The following is a 22,500-nucleotide window of genomic DNA, read 5'->3' as shown; positions in this document are numbered from 1 at the left end:
AATAAAACTCTATCTCAAGACGCTTTCTTCTGTTACGGCGTTTGCCTGAAGGAAACACAGAAACCACAGATTTTATGTGAAATTGGTGTTAGTTTGCTTTAATTGCCTGTCTGTCTTAATATTTAGTTATTCCAAGGACTGTGTCTCATCCTGTTTTGTTATCCCATGGACTGTAAATCTATGTTTAGTTATCTCAATGCCTGTGAATTATTCGTTTAGACTTATGTGTTGCTTGTTGGTTTGTTGACATACGGTAGTTAGATTTACTTCAGGCGATAACTAGAACGCATGTCTCAGTAAGCTCTGGATTTGTCTGGTAAGTGGAAAGGTTTTCATACTTGTTTCACCTTTCTTTGCCACAATCTCCCTAAAGTTATATTCAACTGCCTTGTTTAACATAACTGTAAGCAGTCCCCCCCCCCTTAAGTGTTTCTTTTCTACGATTTACGTGATGGTTAACTCAGCCGGGTTGACTTTCTTTCCTAAAGTTGTTTCCCATGATGGTTACCCAAACCTGACCTTCCCGTTTTCCTTAGTTTCCCATAACATTATATCTTTTAATGTTGTTCTTACCATGTGTAGTTTCCCATACTAACGACTGACTTACTTGTCTTGTCTTTTCAATAAATCTTGTCCCATGACAATTAAATCTAATCAAAGCAGTTACTCTACACCTTCCCATTATGGATACTCCTTCCATAGAGTTTGTCTTGGCACTTATCCCAACAGTCATCCTTCTTTCTCGCAGTTTCACTTTGCAGTTACTCTAAACCTCCTGTCCATCATATTTATAATTTCCCATGACTGAAATCTGTATTGGTACCTTTCCACTATTATAAGTTTACAGAATGGTATGTTCTGCATCAAGTTATAGTAATGATTATTATCATTATTATTACTACTCAGGCCACTACCCTAGTTGGAGAAGTACAATACTACAAGTCTAAGGGCTCCAACAGGTATAGCTTCCCAGAACGCAAAGGAAATAGAGAAATAGCGAATAAGCAATATATGAGAAGTTATTAAAATGAAACAATATAAAATATACTATGGTCAGTCTTAACGTTAATAAAGATCATCCATTTATAAACTATGAAACGAGACTTGTGTCAACCTGTTCAACAGAAAAGTATTATGCCGATTTAACCGCCTGGTTTGGATGGTCATTCCTAAATCTGATAACAGCTGAAATAAAACTTATAAAGTACTGTTTAATATTGAGCCTTATGATGGAGAAGGGAAGACTGGTTGGTGTAACTGCTTACTTAGTATTACCTAGTGGATGGTACAGTCTGGGAAGATCTGAATACTAGAGGATGATCTGATTTACGAAAAATCTTATGCAACATGCGCATAGAGTGAACTGAACTACGGTGCCACATATTAATATCCAGATCATGGATATGGAATTTAATAGACCGCAGGTTTTTGACTAACAAATTAAGATTGGAATCAGCATCTGGAGAATTAAAACATTTCCTTAGGATAAATTGGTCACCATTTGAAGAAGCCACACACTGGGTGTTTCTCATAAGTAAATTTGCAATCAAGAATCCCACATAGAATTTTAAATGCGTTGTATACAGCTAGACATGGTCAATGCAAAGATCTTGATCTGATTTACAATCATGCTTTGAGTTTTATTAAGGTTCAACTTCCTGCCCAATGATTTGCAGCATGCACTAATTTTAGCTAGATCTCTGTTAAGAGACTTATCAACAGCAGGTCTACATTTAGGAGATAGAACTGATACAGTAGAAGAGAGTAGCATCATATCTTTATGTCATATATCATGCATATATTGTATAAAAAGTAATGGGCCGAGAACACTACCCTTAAGAACACCAGATAGTACGTTCTTATAGTCACTATGGTGTCCATCAACAACTACTAACAATTTATTACTTGAAAATTTATTAACGATGCTAAGAAAAAACCCACCTACTCCCAGATATTCAAGTTTGAAAACAAGGTCCTCACGATTAACTCTGTCAAACGCAGCCCTAAAATCAAGGCCAATCATACGAACCTCCTGACCATAATCCAAGGTTGTCTGATCACGATTAGATAGCACAATAATGACACATGACGGAAAGAGGCAGACGCACAGGGACATATTAGTAAAATTAAACTATAAATGTCAATGCAAAACTTTATGGTAACTTATGTGGTTGGCGATAACTGTTCATCAGTGTTGAGTTGTAAGTAGTAATGTCAAGAGACCTAATTCATAGTGTTCATAGTATATTAAAATAGTTTGATACTATGAATAGTATTACACTATTAATTGGGTATATTCATAGTATTCATAGCATTATGAATATATTCATAGTGTTATGAAAAATCCAAGGAAAGAGGACAGATGTGTTCAGGAGCACTTACACCAAAGCAATTACATTGTTGACCAACATAACCAAACAAAAAACCGTGAAGATCATATCATCCTATTAAGAAAACTTGTTGAATTAGAAAAAAATATGAATAAAGAATAAGATGTGAAATAAATACCCTTCCTTTTTTCCACATTTCCTCCTTTTTTTCCCCTTCTTCGAACATCACCGAAAGGCTTCTCCAGGAAGCAGACAAGCGTTCCTCTGCAGACGTTTGAGCAGCAAGCCATCTGCCAATACCACGTACCCCAGCGGAAGCCGGGCGTTATCTCCGCACTCGTAAAGTCAGGAGTCCTTTTGACTTCTCTCACTCGAAGGGGGGGTGGGAGGGCGGTCTTTAAGGGAATATTTGACGCCGAAGGGCATTTGAGTTTCCACCTTTTTTTTTTTTCATGTGTGTGGAAATGAATTCTTTTCTTACACGGTTTCTGGGCATTCATTTATTTTGATGATTTCTCGTGTTTTCTTGAAATTCCCAAGGTAGAGGGAAAATGGCAAGCTTCTCCATGAAGGCTTTCTTTTTTTTTTTTTTTTTTTTTAAAGACCAAGCGTATTATTGGATATATCTTCAGAAGGAAATTATAAAAACATAAGATAAGACAGAAATAGTATATAATTGTATTATACTTTCACTAAATGATAAGAGATAAATAAGATTTTTTCTTAAATTATTTTTTGCAAGGTTGATGCTCAGTTATTGTGAAGAACTCAAAATCTTTGGTTGAGTTTTTGATTAGAGTCAAATTTTAATCTTGATTACGTTTCCCGAGACTAACGGTTGCTAATGACTGGAGGTAAAGATCAAAAACTGGAATCCAGTTGGAATTAATTAAAGCGGATTAATTATTTTGCCTCTAGATTCTGATTCCAATTGGATCATAAATTCTTTAAAGTAAGGAGTAAAATTTACATGGGAATCATTTTCAGATATATGTATGAACTTCAAATGATGAGAAATATTATGTTGTTTACTACCTATAAATCAAACTTGTTATCAGATTTTTTTCTATTCTATATCTTTACATTGCAATTTCTTAAGCTCTGATAACCCCTGTTGCAAAAATGCAGGATGAACATAAGTAGGTGAACGTAGATCTCAAAAGGAAATTAGGAAAGGATAATATTACCTTAAATGTTTCTTTAGAAAATTATTTAAAGGTATAAAGGCCACTCATGAAGGGCAAGGGACAGTGGCATTGCCCTATCGAGTAGGACAATCCCCAGAGACTGACCATATATACATATGAGCAGCGCCCAACCACTCTCTACCCAAGCTAGGACCAAGGAGGGCTAGGCAATGGCAGCTGATGACTTAGCAGATAGACCTATAGGCTCCCCCAAACCCCCATCCTTGGTTCACAAGGATGGTGATGTTGCAGCGACCAAAGAAACTAACGAGTTTGAGCGGGACCCAACCCCGAATCTGGCGTTCACCAGACAGGGACGTTACTAAATCTGCCACCACCACCCTATAATAAGTACAGGATATTTTAACGACAGTTGAACTAATCTTACATTCCATAACTCGTTTGCAAAGGATACAAAATCTTTATTTCAGGTAACTTCACGACCCAACCTTATGGTTTTATCAAATTATTTCATAGCTGTTGATAGCCTAGTAGCCACTGAACAGTGGTACTTGTTCTATGTTAGAAAGAGCCTGATGGATGGTGAGGTTGCAGCGACCAAAGAAACGAACGAGTTTGAGCGGGACTCGAACCCATCTGGCGTTCACCAGTCAGGAACGTTACCACATCTGCTACCACAACCCTAAAATAAGTATAGGATATTATAACGGCAATTGAACCCATCTTACGTTCCATAACTCGTTTGCAAAGAAAACAAAATCTTGATTGCAGGTAACTTCAAGACGCAACCTTATGGTGTTATCAAATTATTTCATAGCTGTTAATAGCCTAGTAGCCACTGGAACAGTAGTATTTGTTCTATGTTAGAAAGTGCCTGATGGATAGCGAAAACTCGAAGACATGTTTGCATCGTGGAAGAAAACCTTCTAAGTAGCTGTTGATAAAGGAAGTAGTTTGTGTTATGGGAAGATTTGTGTTTGTGAGTAGACACTTATATTGATGGGGACATATACGGTATGTCTCCCAATACAGAATTTGTTGTTGTCAGACAAACAATATTAGTTTAAAATCTTTTCATAGGAACATGTGCAACTGTAGAATATCTTTTTTTTAATGATAGATAATGCTGGTATAATTAGCAGCATTAGTACGAGTAGTATTGTAAAAAGAAATGTGTTTAGTGTAATAAAGTAAAACTATATTTGTTGCTCTTCCGTTTTGTGTCTAATATTTTCAATTAAATGTGGTACCCAAAAAATGCAGAACTTCGGTTGATCTTTCTTTTCTAAGTTTATTAGAAAAAATTCTTCAACAAATCTATCTTTGCCCGTATTTTCCCTTTTTTGTACCCAGATAACATGAACAGACTTCATTAATCCATCGTGATCATTTGGAAGACATTTTAAAATCATTTAACCTATCAGGACCTTATATTTAAAAAGAAAACTTTAAACTATAAAGTTTTATTAAATTATATGTAATATTTAATGTTCGTAAGATTTCAGGCTTCGCTGTACTAACATGTTTTACTTAATTATCATCTTAATTTTGTTTTCCTTTTTTTAATCGGCTTACGTTATATTTGCTCTTTTTTTACTGTATAAACCCCATGAGCCCTACTCTTCAATTTACTTTTAGTCTTGACCAAATTATAATACTTCATTTATTTTGCCAAAGCTACTAATTTGTCACTTTTTTTTTTCTTTTTATTAAAGTCCCCTTTTTAGTCAACATCTTATGGGAGTTTTATTTTCTTCTTAGTTTTAATCCTTGTTCCTAATAAAGAAAAAAATAATAATAAAATCTTTTGAACTTCCAATAGACAGCAGCTGTCCTTGTTATGATCATGTGTCGTCTAATTACTATCAATTTTATAGTTATTGTCTCTCATTATAATAACTCCAATACTCTACAACACCCCTCACACACCTACTCCCACCACTAGCCTCAATAGCCTTCAGCTTTCTCTCCTATTTTCTAAAACTTAGAAAAAAAGAAAGTCGTTTGTGACAGTATCACTCAATTTCACCTTGAATTTTCTTATTGTTGTCACCAACAGCGTGAAAAGTCTACCTGGGAGCGTTATGCGCATCAACTGTTCGCGGATGAGCTCGTTCGAAAGGGATGATGCATCCCAGGCGACGGCGCACTCAGTAAGTTACGAACCTCGTCGCCAGGGGTGTCTGGACAGTCAGAGTTATTTGTTTGTTTTTGTTTTTTTTATTTCGTTCTTTCCTTCATTTTGGATTTTTATTTTCTTTGCTTAACATTCAATTGATATTTTCCTCAGTTGCTTTTTGTGGCTTATTTCATTGTAAGTTTTTCTTTTGGTACAAATTACCTTTTTATTGTACCTTTCTTTAAAAAGTATCTCTTTCATGGAACAGTTTCTCGCTCTTGTAACAAGATATGTTCTTTTTGCTCTTGCAGATTATTCTAGATTTTGTTCTGAAGACTTGAATATTATTTGAGGCATGTGTGAATATGTAGAAAATATAAAAAAGAAGTACATGAGCAATCACATTCCTTCAAAGCGATGACAATTATTTTAAGGAACTGTTGTTACAAAGTAGTGAAATTTAGTAAAAATATAAAAACGATCCATTAAAAATAAAATCAATATTATTTTTTTAAGTCATTTAGATCACTTCATTAGTAATTATTTTTTCCCTTTCCAGTGTCGATCGGAGTTCTTACGTGTGCCTGGAGTGCGTCTTCAGTCGACTGGATCGAGCAGTGACGGGTATAGCGCTGGCTCTTCTACTCACGACCTTCCATCTGACATCAACTCTATGGGCCTCCTCGGCGTCCCAGGACTGGGACCAAGAGGTAATAAACCCTTACTCCAACTCGGTGGTATGGATTGGGACAGCGACCACGCCACAGCAGAATGGGTGCAGACTATTGACATCAACGTTATCCAACCCACCCCCAACATCTCTCCGTGTGGATCTGTCCGAAGTGTGTCTGATAATTCTGAGCTTGTTCGTCTGCCATTACCTGGGAGGGGCCGCGTTACCTCTGTCCTGTCCATTGACTCTCCAGACTATGACTCTCGTTCTATTGGCTCTGACTCTGTCTTTCTTGAGGACTCTGTGGGTGAGACGGGTAGTAGTTTCTCTGAGAGTATGGATAGTGGTACCCCCTCTTTACTGGCTACCCCACAAACCAACCTTTCCCCTTCACCTAGGTTCGCAAGGCGCAAAGTTCAGTCGTTCCGCCTTGGGATCAATCCTGCTCATAGGCCTGCTTCTCCTTCTCTTTCAGCTCCTGTGCGCATGCAAACTCTAAGTAATCTCCATCGACCAGCTGAGCTGAGGGGACGTAAGAAGCCGCTGCAGCGTCAGAAGGTTCAGGATCTCTCTTCGGCAGCCATTCCAGTGATGGGCACTCTTTTGGTTCCAATGTTAGGCTCAAACCTAACTGCCTCTTGTGAACGGTTAGCTGCGCATTCTGCATTGACCAGTGAAGCTAGTTTGGGCAGTAGTCGTGGTTCAAATTCTCTAGCACCAACCAGCAGTATAGAAGACGAGCCAATGTGTGCTGTATTTACCGTACCGGCACTGCGGCGCACAAACTCTGCTACCACGCCAGAAATGAAAGAGGAGGCAGCGTCAGCATCCTTCAAGCGTGCTGACAGTGAACAAAATCCAGCGGTAAGAAGATCAGATAGTGCGACTGATCCACAGCGACAATCAAGTGAATCCTCCAGTGGATCAGAAGCAAGTGACTCGGTATCATTCCACTTAATGGTACCCGAGTTGAGTATAGATATTCCAAGTGCAGATACAAGCAGAGCCTCCACTCCAACTCTTTCCCCTCTTGGATCTCCCATTGCTTCTCCAAGAACCTCCCGCATCTCTACCTCACGCTCTAATTCCTTGGAGCCTACTCCTTCAATCAAGAGAAAGGGCAGCAAAAGAGGAGCTGGAGGTTCTGCCAAAGCCAATGGGCGCAATGGAAAGAGGGTCCTGAGACGTCAGCATAACGTTCAGTGTCCTCCTGTCAGCCCGACGTTCAGGCATGACCCTCCTGTAAGTCAGTCCTCACTCCCGACTTACATGGAGGAGGAGGATGATGACATAGACGATCTTCCTCCCCTCCCCCCGGCACCTCCGAGCTCTCCATACCCAAACGCATCACCGGGGGCCCGCCAAAATCTACAGCGTGAGGATTCCAGCCCTTCCTCATCAACCAATAACGTCATGGAAACCTCCTGTTAACGCTCATTCTCTTATGTGTACGGTCTCATTGTCACTTTGCTTAATCATGGGTTTATAAATCTGTATATTAAGGTCACGACAGTAGCCTCATTGAAGTATAGACACCGATTATTAAGCGTATTAGTTGTATTAGATGTGATGTATTCAAAGCCTACATAAAAACTAAGAGCTACCCAAATCTGTTTTTTCTTTAGCAAAATATAAAAAAAAAAAAATAAGCAAAAGTCTTGCTGGTATTTCAACGCTAATTTTCTTTAGGTTGCCCTAACATAGTTCGAAGTTTTTTACCTAGTGGCATATATATTTGTTTTCTATGTTAATCTTTTCAAGCTGGTGTAACGTTGCAACAAGACAGAGAGCGAATGTATCTCTCAGTCCAGTGCTTTCTGAGTTAGCAAACTTTGTTGGCTTGAACGACAGCATAATACATTAGTCAGAGATTGGTTTAGTATTAAAGATATAATTGCCTAATACTACAAACCCTAAATATGTTTTGCTTGGACATATGAAACTGCTTTTTGTGCTATTAAAATGAAATACGGAAATTGTAATCACAGATACTGTATTTTATGACTTGGATACTGTATTTATTGTAAAACAATAGTTTTCTTATTAGGTTTATATACATATATTTTCTGAAGGTCAAAGAAAGTATTTCTCCCTTTTATCTCTCCATTCAGACGCTGTATACTCTTAAGAAGTACTTCCTAAAAAAAAAATTGAAGACTGTATTAATTAACCATCACATTATCTGTTGGAATCAGTATTATTACCTGTATCATCATAGCTGTTATCACAAGTCGCATTCTGTATCTCACCAATTATGTTGCAACACTTCGTTTATATGATTGTTATTGATAATGTAACTATGATAATGACCTTTTGCCTCTCGCATTTCTTGATATATTATGATTTCTCTCGTATCATTGTTGTCCTTATGATTCTTAGCAGCCAAATGTTATGACTATAGCGCGATTATACAATTACAGTGACTTCATTTTGATTTCCTTCATAGACTGTAGAGTTTTTTCCAAACTGCGTTTCTCCTTTCCTAGTTCCTCTCCACTTTGTTTTGAATCCTTGATTTTGATGGAATACGAATCGATTCCTGGTTGTTTTATATCGAAAGCGCTCGTCATGTTGAGATTTTGGAAACAACGAGGACCTAGGCAGACAGAAAAAAAAATAAAAATAAAACACAAGGAAATGAAATCAGTGTTCACGAATGATGGATGATGGTGATCAGTTATGAATACTATGAAGTAACGAAACAATCACGCCGTTATTTTTTATTTCTGTAACAAAAATAAAATAAGTACAGGGGAAAAGTTTTCCTCTCCAACAAGGCAGAAGAAATAAAATCATTCCTTGCTCTGTTTTCTGTGATGACCACTAGTGCGTTTATGGCAAGGCAAACGTTTTGTGTACATTGGAAAGACACGACTGTGTCCAAGATGTGGCTTAAATCAACATCAGAAGTCTTTTGCCTTCAGACTTTGATTTAAAGAAAGAAGAAGAAGAAAATAAAGTGACGCTTCCAACGTGGACTAGGCAACAATAGGTTATCCAAATCCCTTATCTTTCTCATCCTGAGGACACACAGTTGTCTTGAACTGGAACGTATGAGATACAAAGAAAATGATGTAAAGAAAATATTGTTATTACCATCACTCTTTTTTTTTTCAATTGAATGCAAGGCTCGTTCGTTGTGAAAACCAGCGCAATAATCTTGCAGAAGAAATGCTCCGTGTTTGTCAAACTTGATTTTTTTTTTTCCAATTCCACTCCATCTTACACCGTCGGTGTTGATAAATCAAAATATATAAATATATAAACATATATATATATATCCCTGCTGAAGTGTCCTATGCGCTGTTATTCATCTCTTGAGTATGAGAGAAGCGATACATTTGATCTCTCTCTCTCTCTCTCTCTCTCTCTCTCTCTCTCTCTCTCTCTCTCTCTCTCTCTCTCTCTCTCTCTCTCTCTCTCTCTCTCTCATTATCATTATCAACGTCATCGTTTTACAATCATTCCATCGTCAGTTCAATTCTTAAAATTTCTCTGTTTCTCAAGTTTATCTCTTACCAAGAATTCCAATAAAGTCAAATTTCTTTTTACTGAACATCTTTTCCCTGCATTTCCACCCCATATATTTTCCCCTTCACCCATTTTCATTTGCTTTTCCTATATTTACTTTTGCCGTTTCCCTTTTTTCTAATCAAACTAGTTTTCCTCTTCGCTTCAATAGCTTTTTAATCCTCTACAATTCAAATCCTCCTTCTTACGAGTATAAGTCTTCTAAAAAAACTAAATTCCAAATCTTCACTTTTTTCCTTTTAACTTTTCTCAAAGCGTAATTATTATAGTTCTCTTTCATAAACAAAGATGAATCCAATGTTTTAAATATTGAGCAATAAGCTTTGCATTGAATCTGCCTCTTTCATTAGTCTGGATTAATAATAAACATTCCCCGCTAATCTGTAAGTCAGTGTTTACGTTTAAGATTATTCTCTGAAGTGGAAATGAACGAGGTATAAAATCCCGCGTAGTCGCTCTCCTCCTATTCTCCAGTGATGGATGCCTTATGGATACTTCAGCCTTCCTCATCCATCTCATCATCCAACGATCATTCATCCACCCCCTGTCGATGGATGCAACAAAAAAGTACAGGTGTCTGACACACCTTATCATCTTGCTGATATATATATATACATATACATAGAGAAATATTTGGTCCCTGTAAATTTCATGGAATTATTTAAAAAAACAAATAAAAATACAGGAGAAACTAATCACGTGACTTGGGAAATGGAATTATTGTAGATGTTTCAGTTGGGTTTGCTTGTTCTGTGACGTCATATCTGACGTCATGATTTTGTCAGTTCACAAACAGCCAATCGCGCGCTTCAAACACCTACTCGATGAATATAGGAATACATGTGCATATGTAGGTATGTGTATGTATATGCATATGTATTTGTATACGTATGAAATATATAAATAAGCTGTATATCAAAAATAAGAGTAGAGAGCCTTTTGTGACCTTGTTTAAGCCTGGCTGGTGGGCACTGATGACGTCATGACTGATCAGAATGCAGATGGTTTAGGCGCAGTAATTCCCTTTTCTTAGTCCCATTATGATTGTTTGTTCGTTCGTTCGTTTGTTTGTTTGTTTATGAGTGACTTGAGCTTAGACACACATCATGGCGACAAAGCGTGAAAGGATGCCATTACTAAGAATGATTTATATTTGTTTATAAACTTTATAAAGGATAAAACTGAACCGATTGTTTTATTTTGTTTTCCTCCCTAGATCAGTGAGCCGTTGTAAAGGCAAATCCATTCAAGTAATATTAATAACATCCTTTTGGAAGCAATGAGGGAAAATAATGATTGGTGTTCAAGCAGTCACAAGAAAAAGGTCTCAAGTGAAGTAGTGGGAACATTTTTGTCCAGTGAAAGTAATATAATGGAATAGGAGACTTTATAACAAGTTTGGTGTAAAGGACTTAGAATCAGTTATAAAAATCTACAAAAGTAAAATACAAAGCAGTGTCATTGAAGGTAAGAGGAGCATTGTAAAAATAGCATTGAAAGCCACGAAATATATATATCAAACACTTGTACCAATAATATTTGTAAATGTTAAAACTTTGAATGGTAAAAGTGATAAAGAAACTGGATCGTCACAGCAGGAAAGGGAATCTGGCTAGTGTCCTTTAGAAAAAAAAATACAAAATAATTCAAGAATAGAGTAAATAGAATAGGATTCAAGTCCGCAACATAAATTCTGACAACAATAGATTAATAGGTAAGCTAATGGAGAGTAATATTTGAAGATATTTGTAGTAGATAGAAAATCCCAAAATTTATTTCTAATAAAACTGTTGAAAGATTAACTGACCCTTTGGAAATAAGAAAATTCTATAAAATTTCCAAAGCCTCAAAGGCGTAGTGAGGGAAAAGGAGACAGTAGGCTTAATTGAGTTATCCGTCAAACATGAAATAAATGGGAACGAAACAAGAAAAGGTTAGAGAAGCTAAATAGCTAAATTAGGAGAAATCCAAGTGAATAGATTAAAAATGTGAGCAAAACGCACTTAAAGAACTTATAATGGTCACATAAATATATATGGTCGTCACATAAAGCAAGCAAAATCCATATTAACCAAGCAACGCCCACCAGACCGATAATGCCATTCGTAGCACCACAAGCAGGTCAAAAAAATACAAGTATTGACTCATTGTTTCTAGAAAAATTACCCTTGAATGAGAAAATTTATTATTGTAACAAGTGACCTTATAGCAAATAGGAGGCAATTCAAATTGAAGATGGTGAATGATAGGCCTATTTCTATAGATAGTAGGTTGGGCTGGGCCCAGCCACCCGTTGAGATGCTACCACTAGAGAGTTATGGGGTATTTTGATTGGCCAGACAGTAGTACATTGGATCTTTCTCTCTGGTTACGGTTCATTTTCCTTTTGCCTACACACATACACACACCGAATAGTGTGGCCTATTCTTTACATATTATCCTCTGCCGCATATACCTGACAACACTGCGATTACCAAACTATTCTTCTTACTGCACTGTAATTGTTCAGTGGCCACTTTCCTCTTCGTAAGGATAGGAGAGACTCTTTAGCTATGGTAAGCAGCTCTTCTAGGAGAAGGACACTCCAAAATCAAACCATTGTTCTCTAATCTTGGGTAGTGCCATACCCTCTGTACCATTGTCTTCCACTGTCTTGGGTTAGAGTTCTCTTACTTGAGGGTGCACTCGCGGGCACTATTCTCTCCTGATTCTCTTCCTCTTTTTTTGTTAAAGTTTTTATATTTTATATAGGAGATATTTATTCTAATATTGTTGCTCTTAAAATATTTTATTTTTCTTCGGGTCCTTTCCTCACTGAGCTATTTTCCCTGTTGGGGCCCCTGTGCTTATAGCATCCTGCTTTTCCAACTAGGTTTGTGGCTTAGCAAATAATAATGATAATAATAATATTCCGTCTCCATAACTCTTGCTGAACCGTCAACTCAAGACCTCAGTGTGATGATTATTCCTTTTTAAAAGAAACAGCAACAAACGTTCTATGCTTTGGCAGCCTATTTGCTTGCATGCCATGAACAGCAAAGTTCGGATGTAGCCATTCACATATTACTATAAGGATTCTGCCTACAACCACGGTCTAGGTAGCCCATATACCTAAACCGTACCTACAATACCTTCATGTAACCAAAATACGTTTGGTATCTCCGTAATTTTGGCAATCGGTACCTACCAATTCTGATGTTATGGACATTTTGCATTCACAGGATTCAATTTAAAAGAAAATAGAGTTTTAGCTATGATGGGTATATGGAATGTTTTGAAGGAAAAAAAATATATAGTATGCAACTGTTCACATGCATAAACACAATAATAATAAATAAAGAAATAATGTTAGCATATGGCTACTATATAAATAAAATGATATACAAATCATTTTCATTACGATACAAATGAATATTTATTCACTTATTAATTATCGGAGCCTCTTCAATTTTAAGAATATAACAAACAAATGAATAGACAGTTTTTATTATTATTATTATAATTATTATTATTATTATTATTATTATTATTATTATTATTAAAGAGCCTTCATGACAAACTGATACACTACAAAAATATCAAAGCCCAAGTAAAATTTCAGAAATTCTATTTAGTACCCTCCCACAATATACTTTAGGCTGGCTAATAATCTTATACAATCCAATGGACTGCGCTAATGAAGAAGTTTCCAGTAAATCACCTTCCAAATAAGGGTATTCGGCACCTCCTATTCCAGCTCGATCGTTGCTAGGCAGCAAAGTAAACTCTTCCAGTTCGGCATGTTGAACTTCACTTAAAATCAAGTGAATTACACCAAACTACTACTTCAGCTGCCAGAAGGAGTTCAGTAATGATATCACTGGCACACAACTCTCATTAAAGGACAGATATATAAAAACAAGCAGTAAAAGTGTCTCCAGAGTGGATTTTTTACTACCGGTAATGTAAACAAGTAAAGGTAAGTTAGCTTGTCTTTCCGCATTGTCTTGGTAGGTCTTAACATTTGATGAATATGCATTTCGACTTAGTGTTCAGAAGAGTGCGCTTAATGTGACTGTTTTTTTATTTCTCTGAGAGAATGAATTGATTAATCAACAATCTTAAGGCTATACTATCCTCGTGTTTTTCTATGGTGTGTTGTTATGGTAACAAAGAAAATTCTTGGATATTGTGACTGACAAAGAAAACGGAACTAGATTTCAAGTTTATTGAGTAACTAAACAATAAGTTGTGCAGCCAACCAGTCGTCCTGACACGAGAAAAGTCACAGATGGTTTCAAACTATTAGAACCAAGATACAATATACTGTAGATTCTAGAGTCTTTAAATATGCGGCCCTGAGACTTTATAATAGGCTTCCATGAGACATCCGAATAATTGATATTAAAGCTTTCAAGAGGAACCTAAAGACTTATTCTGCAAGTGTTTCGACACCGATGATCAAACAGTAAGCGAACAATACGCATTGTGAAATGTTAAATGCTCCCGAATGAACATCATAAAACGGTCGTGGAGGTCCTGTAGAGAGTAAGGTTCCCCTGCTGTACAGAACCAGATAAGTAGCCCTTAAAGTTAAATTAAAAAAGTTCATCACAGCCTTATATTAACTCTTACTTGTGTATGTCACCGTTAAGATACAAACTCGTGTTTTATTTACATTGTGATATGGCGAATACTCTTAAAAAAATATTACTTACATTCTTTTTTGAGATATTGAATTATATTTCGTCTCAGGGATCTTTAGTTACGGTTAACTTACAAAATTCGAGATCCTGTCATAGAGGTTATGTAAAATCAGTCCCATCTTTCCGACCATGTAATTTTTTTCACTTTTACGTTTTCTGAAGAGGAGCAGCTATCTTTCATTAGAATGACGCCCCCCCCCCCCCCTCTGCTTGGCCATACGACCCAAAATCCGTTAATTCGTAATACTGGTTTGAACCAGAAAAGGTTAATATATTTCTCTTATAATTTTTTTATCCGATCGAGTATCAGCTATTTAGATAATACTTCCTTCATTATCATATTTGATACGATGAGAATAACTTTACATTTGGCCAACAAATGCACATCATCATTAAGTATAAATCCCCGAAGTGCAACTGATGCTTGTAGGCCTACTGCTTAGAAGATCGACTTACCTAGTAGCAGAAGAGTTAATCGTGTCCTTACAGCATGTAGTAAAACTATATATTAATTTTTCCATACCATTTTGCTTATATGAAATAAGTTAATTGTTGTTACTATTGTGAAGCAACTTAAATGACACCAGCGTAGTGTAATTTGGTTTAAAATTCATGTAACTTCTGTTTTTGTTACAGTTCGAAATATTTTGCTTTTTTTTTTGGGGGGGGGGGGGGCATTGTTTTGCCATTATGTGATAGGGAGAGAAGTCAATGCATTGACTTTTTTTATTTTCTTTAGTTTTGCTATTAATGTGACAACTTTTATAACATATTCTTAATCTGCGGGATTATATATTGTATTTAAATGTAAATAAATGAATATATGAATAAGTATAAATATAGAGAGCGTGTTATTATTATTATTATTATTATTATTATTATTATTATTATTATTATTATTATTATTATCTGCTAAGCTACAACCTTAGTTGGAAAAGCAAGGTGTTATAAGCCCAAAGGCTCCAACGGGGAAAGTAGCCCAGTGAGGAAAGGAAACAAGGAAATAAATAAATTATAAGATAAGTAATTAACTATTAAAATAAAATGTTTTAAGAACAGTAACAACATTAAAATAAATCTTTCGTATATAAACTATTAAAACTTCAAAACACAAGAGGAAGAGAAATAACATGGAATAGTGTGCCTGAGTGTACCCTCAATCAAGAAAACTCTACCTCAAGAAAGTGGAAAAGCATGGTACATAGGCTATGGCACTGCCCAAAACTAGAGAACAATGGTTTGATTTTGGAGTGTACTTCAAATATGAAACAGTATTATGTTAATCCGTATTTGTTATCAACTTTCAGATGAGTTCAGAGACCTTACCGTGTTGCTGTGTGTGTGACGCTGCTTACAGCGATGAGCGATTACCCAGAAGCCTCAAGTGTGGTCATTCTGTATGCTCACCCTGTGTGGATTCCCTCATCCCCATCAGTAAGACGTGCCCAGAATGTCGCATGACTTTCAGCGAGAAGACTTCCTCCGATTTACCTATCAACCATGCCGTGTTGAGGTTATCCCGCTTACTCTGTGCTAGGAAAGAGGGCAGCGTCATTTTGCCAAGATTATCATTTCCATTGACCATGCCTTTGTCCATACCTCAGCAGAACGAAGGAGAGTGCCCCAGACATGGCTGTCCTCTGTTCTTCGTGTGTTTTCGCTGCGCAGTCTTGGTGTGTCGTGAGTGCTTGGCTGTTGATCATCCAGACCCGCCTGTTGGTTGTTGCTTCCTGCTGTCCATCGCCGAAGCGATGGGCCGGATAAGAGAATCTCACAATGCCATCTTGAAGAAGTACATCAAGGCATCAGTCGAGGGTAAACGAGAGTTGGAAACCATTCTAAAGATACTGGATCTCACGCTGACGTACTTTGAAACTTCGAAATACTTCCAGAACAACGGCCATTCTGAAAACTTGGAAGAGCACAGAAAGCATAAGGCGGCTATTGTCACTAGGCTCGCGAGGCTAACTGAATTGCTAGAATCTCTTAGAGATATAAAAGATAACATAAGGAAAGCAACATCTCCCCAAGATGTATTGACGTTGATGAAGAAGTCGAGTTTCCACCAGAATGCCTTTGAACTGTTCATGGAAGAAAGCAGACAGAAAGAATGTCACAACATTATGAGAGCCATATCCTGTGTGAAGAAGGTAAGGTCATCTCATTCCAGTATTTTTCTTCCTCACTTTTCCTGACATGTGCCTCATGATGTGCACCAGTTATTAAGAGTTTTTGTAGCTTCTGTTCGCCCCCGTTTACCTTAATACTTTTCTTCTATTTCATTTTTCTTCCATCATGTTGCACCTAGACCCTGACTGGCCTCCCTTGCCCCAGCACCATCCCAAAGGGCTAAAGTCCTATTAATCCAAAATCCATTCACTGGTTTATGATTGTGAGAATATTTACGAAGACCATTATTAAGTGAGATTGAATTACTATTATAGACGGAATCACATCCCCACCCCTAAGACTTTTCGGTATGGTTAACATTCCATAAGAATAATTTAAAAACAATATTTTAAATCATCTTAAGAAACTCCACAGTTTTTTGTATTGAAAATTTTTTCCTGGATACATTTCACGTAGGACCATTTCTTCTTACCCTCTTGATTTTAGCACTGATTCCCCATATTCACTCCCAGGACCTGAAGGGATTATTGACGAGTAAAAAACCAGTTTACGCCATCGCAGATCAGGAAAATAAAATAAGATGGGCACGACTGGCATATACAAACGGGCGCATTCACCTGTATTCCTTAAGAGACGACTCGCCTCCGGACGTTGGCATCGAAATACCGGTAAGTGGTTTCAGTAGTGTTTTATATTATTATTGTTATTATTATTATTATTATTATTATTATTATTATTATTATTATTATTATTATTATTATTACTATTATTATTGCTAGCTAAGTTACAACCCTAGTTGGAAAAGCGAGATGCTATAAACCCAGGGGCTCCAACTAGGAATATAGCCCAGTGAGGAAAGGAAATAAGGAAATAAATAAACGATATAAGAAGTAATGAACAATTAAGATTAAATATTTTAAAAACATTAACAACATTAAAACAGATATTTCATATGTAAGCTATAAATGGACTTATCTCAACGTTTCGTACCTGGAAGATTAAGTTCATATCTCTAGAATTGGCGCTTGCATTTAAATACACTTGGAGGCCTGTTTTATCAAAATCACTAGGTTTTACAATAAATTTGCTTTCGCAGCGTGGTTACAATATATGCAATGCATTGTCTTGCTCTGATTTTTCTTGTGGAAGGTTCCGTCTCATTGAAACAGAATTCAGTATGTCCCTAAAACTTTTTTGTCTCATATAGAAAGATTTATGGATTTATTTATATATTTTGCGTTTCATGTAGGTCTGGTTGTCTTTCTTCATTTACTCCTGTGGAACAGCTATCCTAGTAACTTTTTCTAGCCCAGACCCAAAGAAAGCAAGGCAAATGAAGGCTGGGCCCAATTATAGAGGAAAATTAGAAAAGACATTATTTTCCTCTATTTTTTCATAAGTTTCCGAGTCGGATATTTCCATTTGTATGTGCTGATTCTATGAACGTTTTTAAATTATCGTGAATACTTAATAAGTTCATGAATTACTTGAAATAAAAAAAGACAAAAAAAAAAAAACAAGTTAATGGGAGGTATTCATAAAAATGAACGATATCCTTGTAAGCATAAAGTTGAAGTACAAGGTAATTCTCTGAAGCAAAAGGTAGAAGTATAAGCAAATCTTTCTTTCCATATTCACAATGATTACCTTTTACTTGCGAGAATATCCTCCAAGCAGAAGTAAAAGGTTGACTCGTGTTTCGGGAGCGCTTAGTTACATGTTGGAACTTGTAATATTTCATTTGTGCTATCAAGATAAGAGAGTTTAGTATTTATAATACGTATTTAATGCCCTGTTTTTACTTGTATTTAATTAAGTTTACGCATCAGAAAGAACACAGACGCCGCCGCGCCTTCCCCCAAGCCTCGCTGGCAACATCTATCCCCCACCCCTTGCATTAGAAGTTCTTTGACCTCCTTTTAGCTCCCACACCCCTTGCATTAGAAGTTCTTTGGCCTCTTTTTAGCTCCCCCACCCCTTGCATTAGAAGTTCTTTGACTTCTTTTTAGCTCCCAAACCCGTTGCATTGGAAGTTCTTTGACCTCTTTTTAGCTCCCACACCCCTTGTATTAGAAGTTCTTTGACCTCTTTTTAGCTCCCACACCGCTAGCATTAGAAGTTCTTTGACCTCTTTTTAGCTCCCACACCCCTTGTATTAGAAGTTCTTTGACCTCTTTTTAGCTCCCCCACCCCTTGCTTTAGAAGTTCTTTGACCTCTTTTTAGCTCCCACACTCCTTGCATTAGAAGTTCTTTGACCTCTTTTTAGCTCCCACACCCCTTGCATTAGAAGTTCTTTGACCTCTTTTTAGCTCCCACACCCCTTGTATTAGAAGTTTTTTGACCTCTTTTTAGCTCCCACACCCCTTGTATTAGAAGTTCTTTGGCCTCTTTTTAGCTCCCCCACCCCTTGCATTAGAAGTTCTTTGACTTCTTTTTAGCTCCCAAACCCGTTGCATTGGAAGTTCTTTGACCTCTTTTTAGCTCCCACACCCCTTGTATTAGAAGTTCTTTGACCTCTTTTTAGCTCCCACACCGCTAGCATTAGAAGTTCTTTGACCTCTTTTTAGCTCCCACACCCCTTGTATTAGAAGTTCTTTGACCTCTTTTTAGCTCCCCCACCCCTTGCTTTAGAAGTTCTTTGACCTCTTTTTAGCTCCCACACTCCTTGCATTAGAAGTTCTTTGACCTCTTTTTAGCTCCCACACCCCTTGCATTAGAAGTTCTTTGACCTCTTTTTAGCTCCCACACCCCTTGTATTAGAAGTTTTTTTACCTCTTTTTAGCTCCCACACCCCTTGTATTAGAAGTTCTTTGACCTCTTTTTAGCTCCCACACCGCTAGCATTAGAAGTTCTTTGACCTCTTTTTAGCTCCCACACCCCTTGTATTAGAAGTTCTTTGACCTCTTTTTAGCTCCCCCACCCCTTGCTTTAGAAGTTCTTTGACCTCTTTTTAGTTCCCACACCGCTAGCATTAGAAGTTCTTTGACCTCTTTTTAGCTCCCACACCCCTTGCATTAGAAGTTCTTTGACCTCTTTTTAGCTCCCACACCGCTTGCATTAGAAGTTCTTTGACCTCTTTTTAGCTCCCACACCCCTTGCATTAGAAGTTCTTTGACCTCTTTTTAGCTCCCCCACCCCTTGCATTAGAAGTTCTTTGACCTCTTTTTAGCTCCCACACCCCTTGCATTAGAAGTTCTTTGACCTCTTTTTAGCTCCCCCACCCCTTGCAATAGAAGTTCTTTGGCCTCTTTTTAGCTCCCCCACCCCTTGCATTAGAAGTTCTTTGACCTCTTTTTAGCTCCCACACCCCTTGCATTAGAAGTTCTTTGACCTCTTTTTAGCTCCCACACCCCTTGCATTAGAAGTTCTTTGACCTCTTTTTAGCTCCCACACCCCTTGCATTAGAAGTTCTTTGACCTCTTTTTAGCTCCCCCACCCCTTGCATTAGAAGCTCTTTGACCTCTTTTTAGCTCCCCCACCCCTTGCATTAGAAGTTCTTTGACCTCTTTTTAGCTCCCCCACCCCTTGCATTAGAAGTTCTTTGGCCTCTTTTTAGCTCCCACACCCCTTGCATTAGAAGTTCTTTGACCTCTTTTTAGCTCCCACACTGCTAGCATTAGAAGTTCTTTGACCTCTTTTTAGCTCCCACACCCCTTTCATTAGAAATTCTTTGACCTCTTTTTAGCTCCCACACCCCTTGCATTAGAAGTTCTTTGACCTCTTTTTAGCTCCCCCACCCCTTGCTTTAGCAGTTCTTTGACCTCTTTTTAGCTCCCACACCCCTTGCATTAGAAGTTCTTTGACCTCTTTTTAGCTCCCACACCCCTTGCATTAGAAGTTCTTTGACCTCTTTTTAGCTCCCACACCCCTTGCATTAGAAGTTCTTTGACCTCTTTTTAGCTCCCACACCCCTTGCATTAGAAGTTCTTTGACCTCTTTTTAGCTCCCACACCCCTTGCATTAGAAGTTCCCTTGACCTCTTTTTAGCTTCCCCACCCCTTGCATTAGAAGTTCTTTGACCTCTTTTTAGCTCCCACACCCCTTGCATTAGAAGTTCTTTGACCTCCTTTTAGCTCCCACACCCCTTGCATTAGAAGTTCTTTGACCTCTTTTTAGCTCCCACACCCCTTGCATTAGAAGTTCTGTGACCTCTTTTTAGCTCCCACACCCCTTGCATTAGAAGTTCTTTGACCTCTTTTCAGCTTCCCCACCCCTTGCATTAGAAGTTCTTTGGCCTCTTTTTAGCTCCCACACCCCTTGCATTAGAAGTTCTTTGACCTCTTTTTAGCTCCCACACCGCTAGCATTAGAAGTTCTTTGACCTCTTTTTAGCTCCCATACCCCTTGCATTAGAAGTTCTTTGACCTCTTTTTAGCTCCCCTACCCCTTGCATTAGAAGTTCTTTGACCTCTTTTTAGCTCCCACACCCCTTGCATTAGAAGTTCTTTGACCTCTTTTTAGCTCCCCTACCCCTTGCATTAGAAGTTCTTTGACCTTTTTTAGCTCCCCCACCCTCTGCATTAGAAGTTCTTTGACCTCTTTTTAGCTCCCCCACCCCTTGCATTAAAAGTTCTTTGACCTCTTTTTAGCTCCCACACCCCTTGCATTAGAAGTTCATTGACCTCTTTTTAGCTCCCACACCCCTTGCATTAGAAGTTCTTTGACCTTTTTTTAGCTCCCCCACCCCTTGCATTAGAAGTTCTTTGGCCTCTTTTTACCTCCCCCACCCCTTGCATTAGAAGTTCTTTGACCTCTTTTCAGCTCCCACACCCCTTGCATTAGAAGTTCTTTGACCTCTTTTTAGCTCCCACACCCCTTGCATTAGAAGTTCTTTGACCTCTTTTTAGCTCCCACACCCCTTGCATTAGAAGTTCTTTGACTTCTTTTTAGCTCCCCCACCCCTTGCATTAGAAGTTCTTTGACCTCTTTTTAGCTCACCCACCCCTTGCATTAGAAGTTCTTTGACCTCTTTTTTAGCTCCCATACCCCCTGCATTAGAAGTTCTTTGACCTCTTTTTAGCTCCCACACCCCTTGCATTAGAAGTTCTTTGACCTCTTTTTAGCTCCCCCACCCCTTGCATTAGAAGTTCTTTGACCTCTTTTTAGCTCCCACACTTCTTGCATTAGAGGTTCTTTGACCTCTTTTTAGCTCCCACACCTCTAGCATTAGAAGTTCTTTGACCTCTTTTTAGCTCCCACACCTCTAGCATTAGAAGTCCTCTTTTTAGCTCCCACACCTCTAGCATTAGAAGTTCTTTGACCTCTTTTTAGCTCCCACACCTCTAGCATTAGAAGTTCTTTGACCTCTTTTTAGCTCCCACACCTCTAGCATTAGAAGTTCGTTGACTTCTTTTTAGCTCCCACACCTCTAGCATTAGAAGTTCTTTGACCTCTTTTTAGCTCCCACACCTCTAGCATTAGAAGTTCTTCGACTTCTTTTTAGCTCCCACACCTCTAGCATTAGAAGTTCTTTGACCTCTTTTCAGCTCCCTTACCTCAAGCATTAGAAGTTCTTTGACCTCCCTTTATAGCTCCCACACCTCTAACATTAGAAGTTCTTTGACCTCTCTCTTTAGCTACCACACTTCTAGCATTAGAAGTTCTTTGACATATATTTCTAGGTTCCATACTTTTAGCAATAGAGGGTTTTCGATCTATATTTTGAGGTGCCTTACTTCTAGCATTAGAGTTTCTGTATTTTTAGGTGTCTTACCTCTGGCATTAGAGGCTCCTCTTCTCTGTTCTCTCCTGTCTTCTAGTTTTCAAGATCTTCTTCCATTAGATTATCTGTTTCTTTCAAGATTTCATTGTTTCTTTTCCTTAGTTCGTCAGTGTCCTTCTAGATTTCAAAAGAGATTTCAGTGCTGCGAGTCCTCACTTCGTC

The 22,500-nt window shown here is 37.8% G+C and overlaps 2 protein-coding genes across 6 annotated transcripts in view; both read left to right on the top strand.

Annotated features, from left to right (window-relative positions):
- LOC137647265 (uncharacterized) overlaps positions 1-9,016 on the top strand; it is a 482,594-nt gene extending 473,578 nt beyond the window's left edge. For all 4 annotated transcript variants that reach the window (XM_068380659.1, XM_068380661.1, XM_068380658.1 and 1 more), the window contains 2 exons: positions 5,538-5,631; positions 6,157-9,016. In XM_068380659.1, the coding sequence (XP_068236760.1) occupies positions 5,538-5,631; positions 6,157-7,701 (1,639 nt within the window). In that variant the 3' untranslated portion in view covers positions 7,702-9,016. The remainder of the gene's footprint in view (positions 1-5,537; positions 5,632-6,156) is intronic.
- Positions 9,017-11,126: 2,110 nt separating this feature from the next.
- LOC137646925 (uncharacterized) overlaps positions 11,127-22,500 on the top strand; it is a 17,415-nt gene continuing 6,041 nt past the window's right edge. The window contains exons 1-3 of one of the 2 annotated variants that reach the window (XM_068379995.1): positions 11,127-11,268; positions 15,794-16,636; positions 17,129-17,284. In XM_068379995.1, the coding sequence (XP_068236096.1) occupies positions 15,794-16,636; positions 17,129-17,284 (999 nt within the window). In that variant the 5' untranslated portion in view covers positions 11,127-11,268. Of the gene's footprint in view, positions 11,269-13,518; positions 13,760-15,793; positions 16,637-17,128; positions 17,285-22,500 lie in introns of those variants that run through there. The other variant, XM_068379994.1, reaches the window with a different exon arrangement.

Source organism: Palaemon carinicauda, chromosome 9 (genome assembly GCF_036898095.1).
Source record: "Palaemon carinicauda isolate YSFRI2023 chromosome 9, ASM3689809v2, whole genome shotgun sequence".
NCBI classification, from domain to species: domain Eukaryota; kingdom Metazoa; phylum Arthropoda; class Malacostraca; order Decapoda; family Palaemonidae; genus Palaemon; species Palaemon carinicauda.
This window is presented reverse-complemented; position numbering and strand designations above follow the sequence as displayed.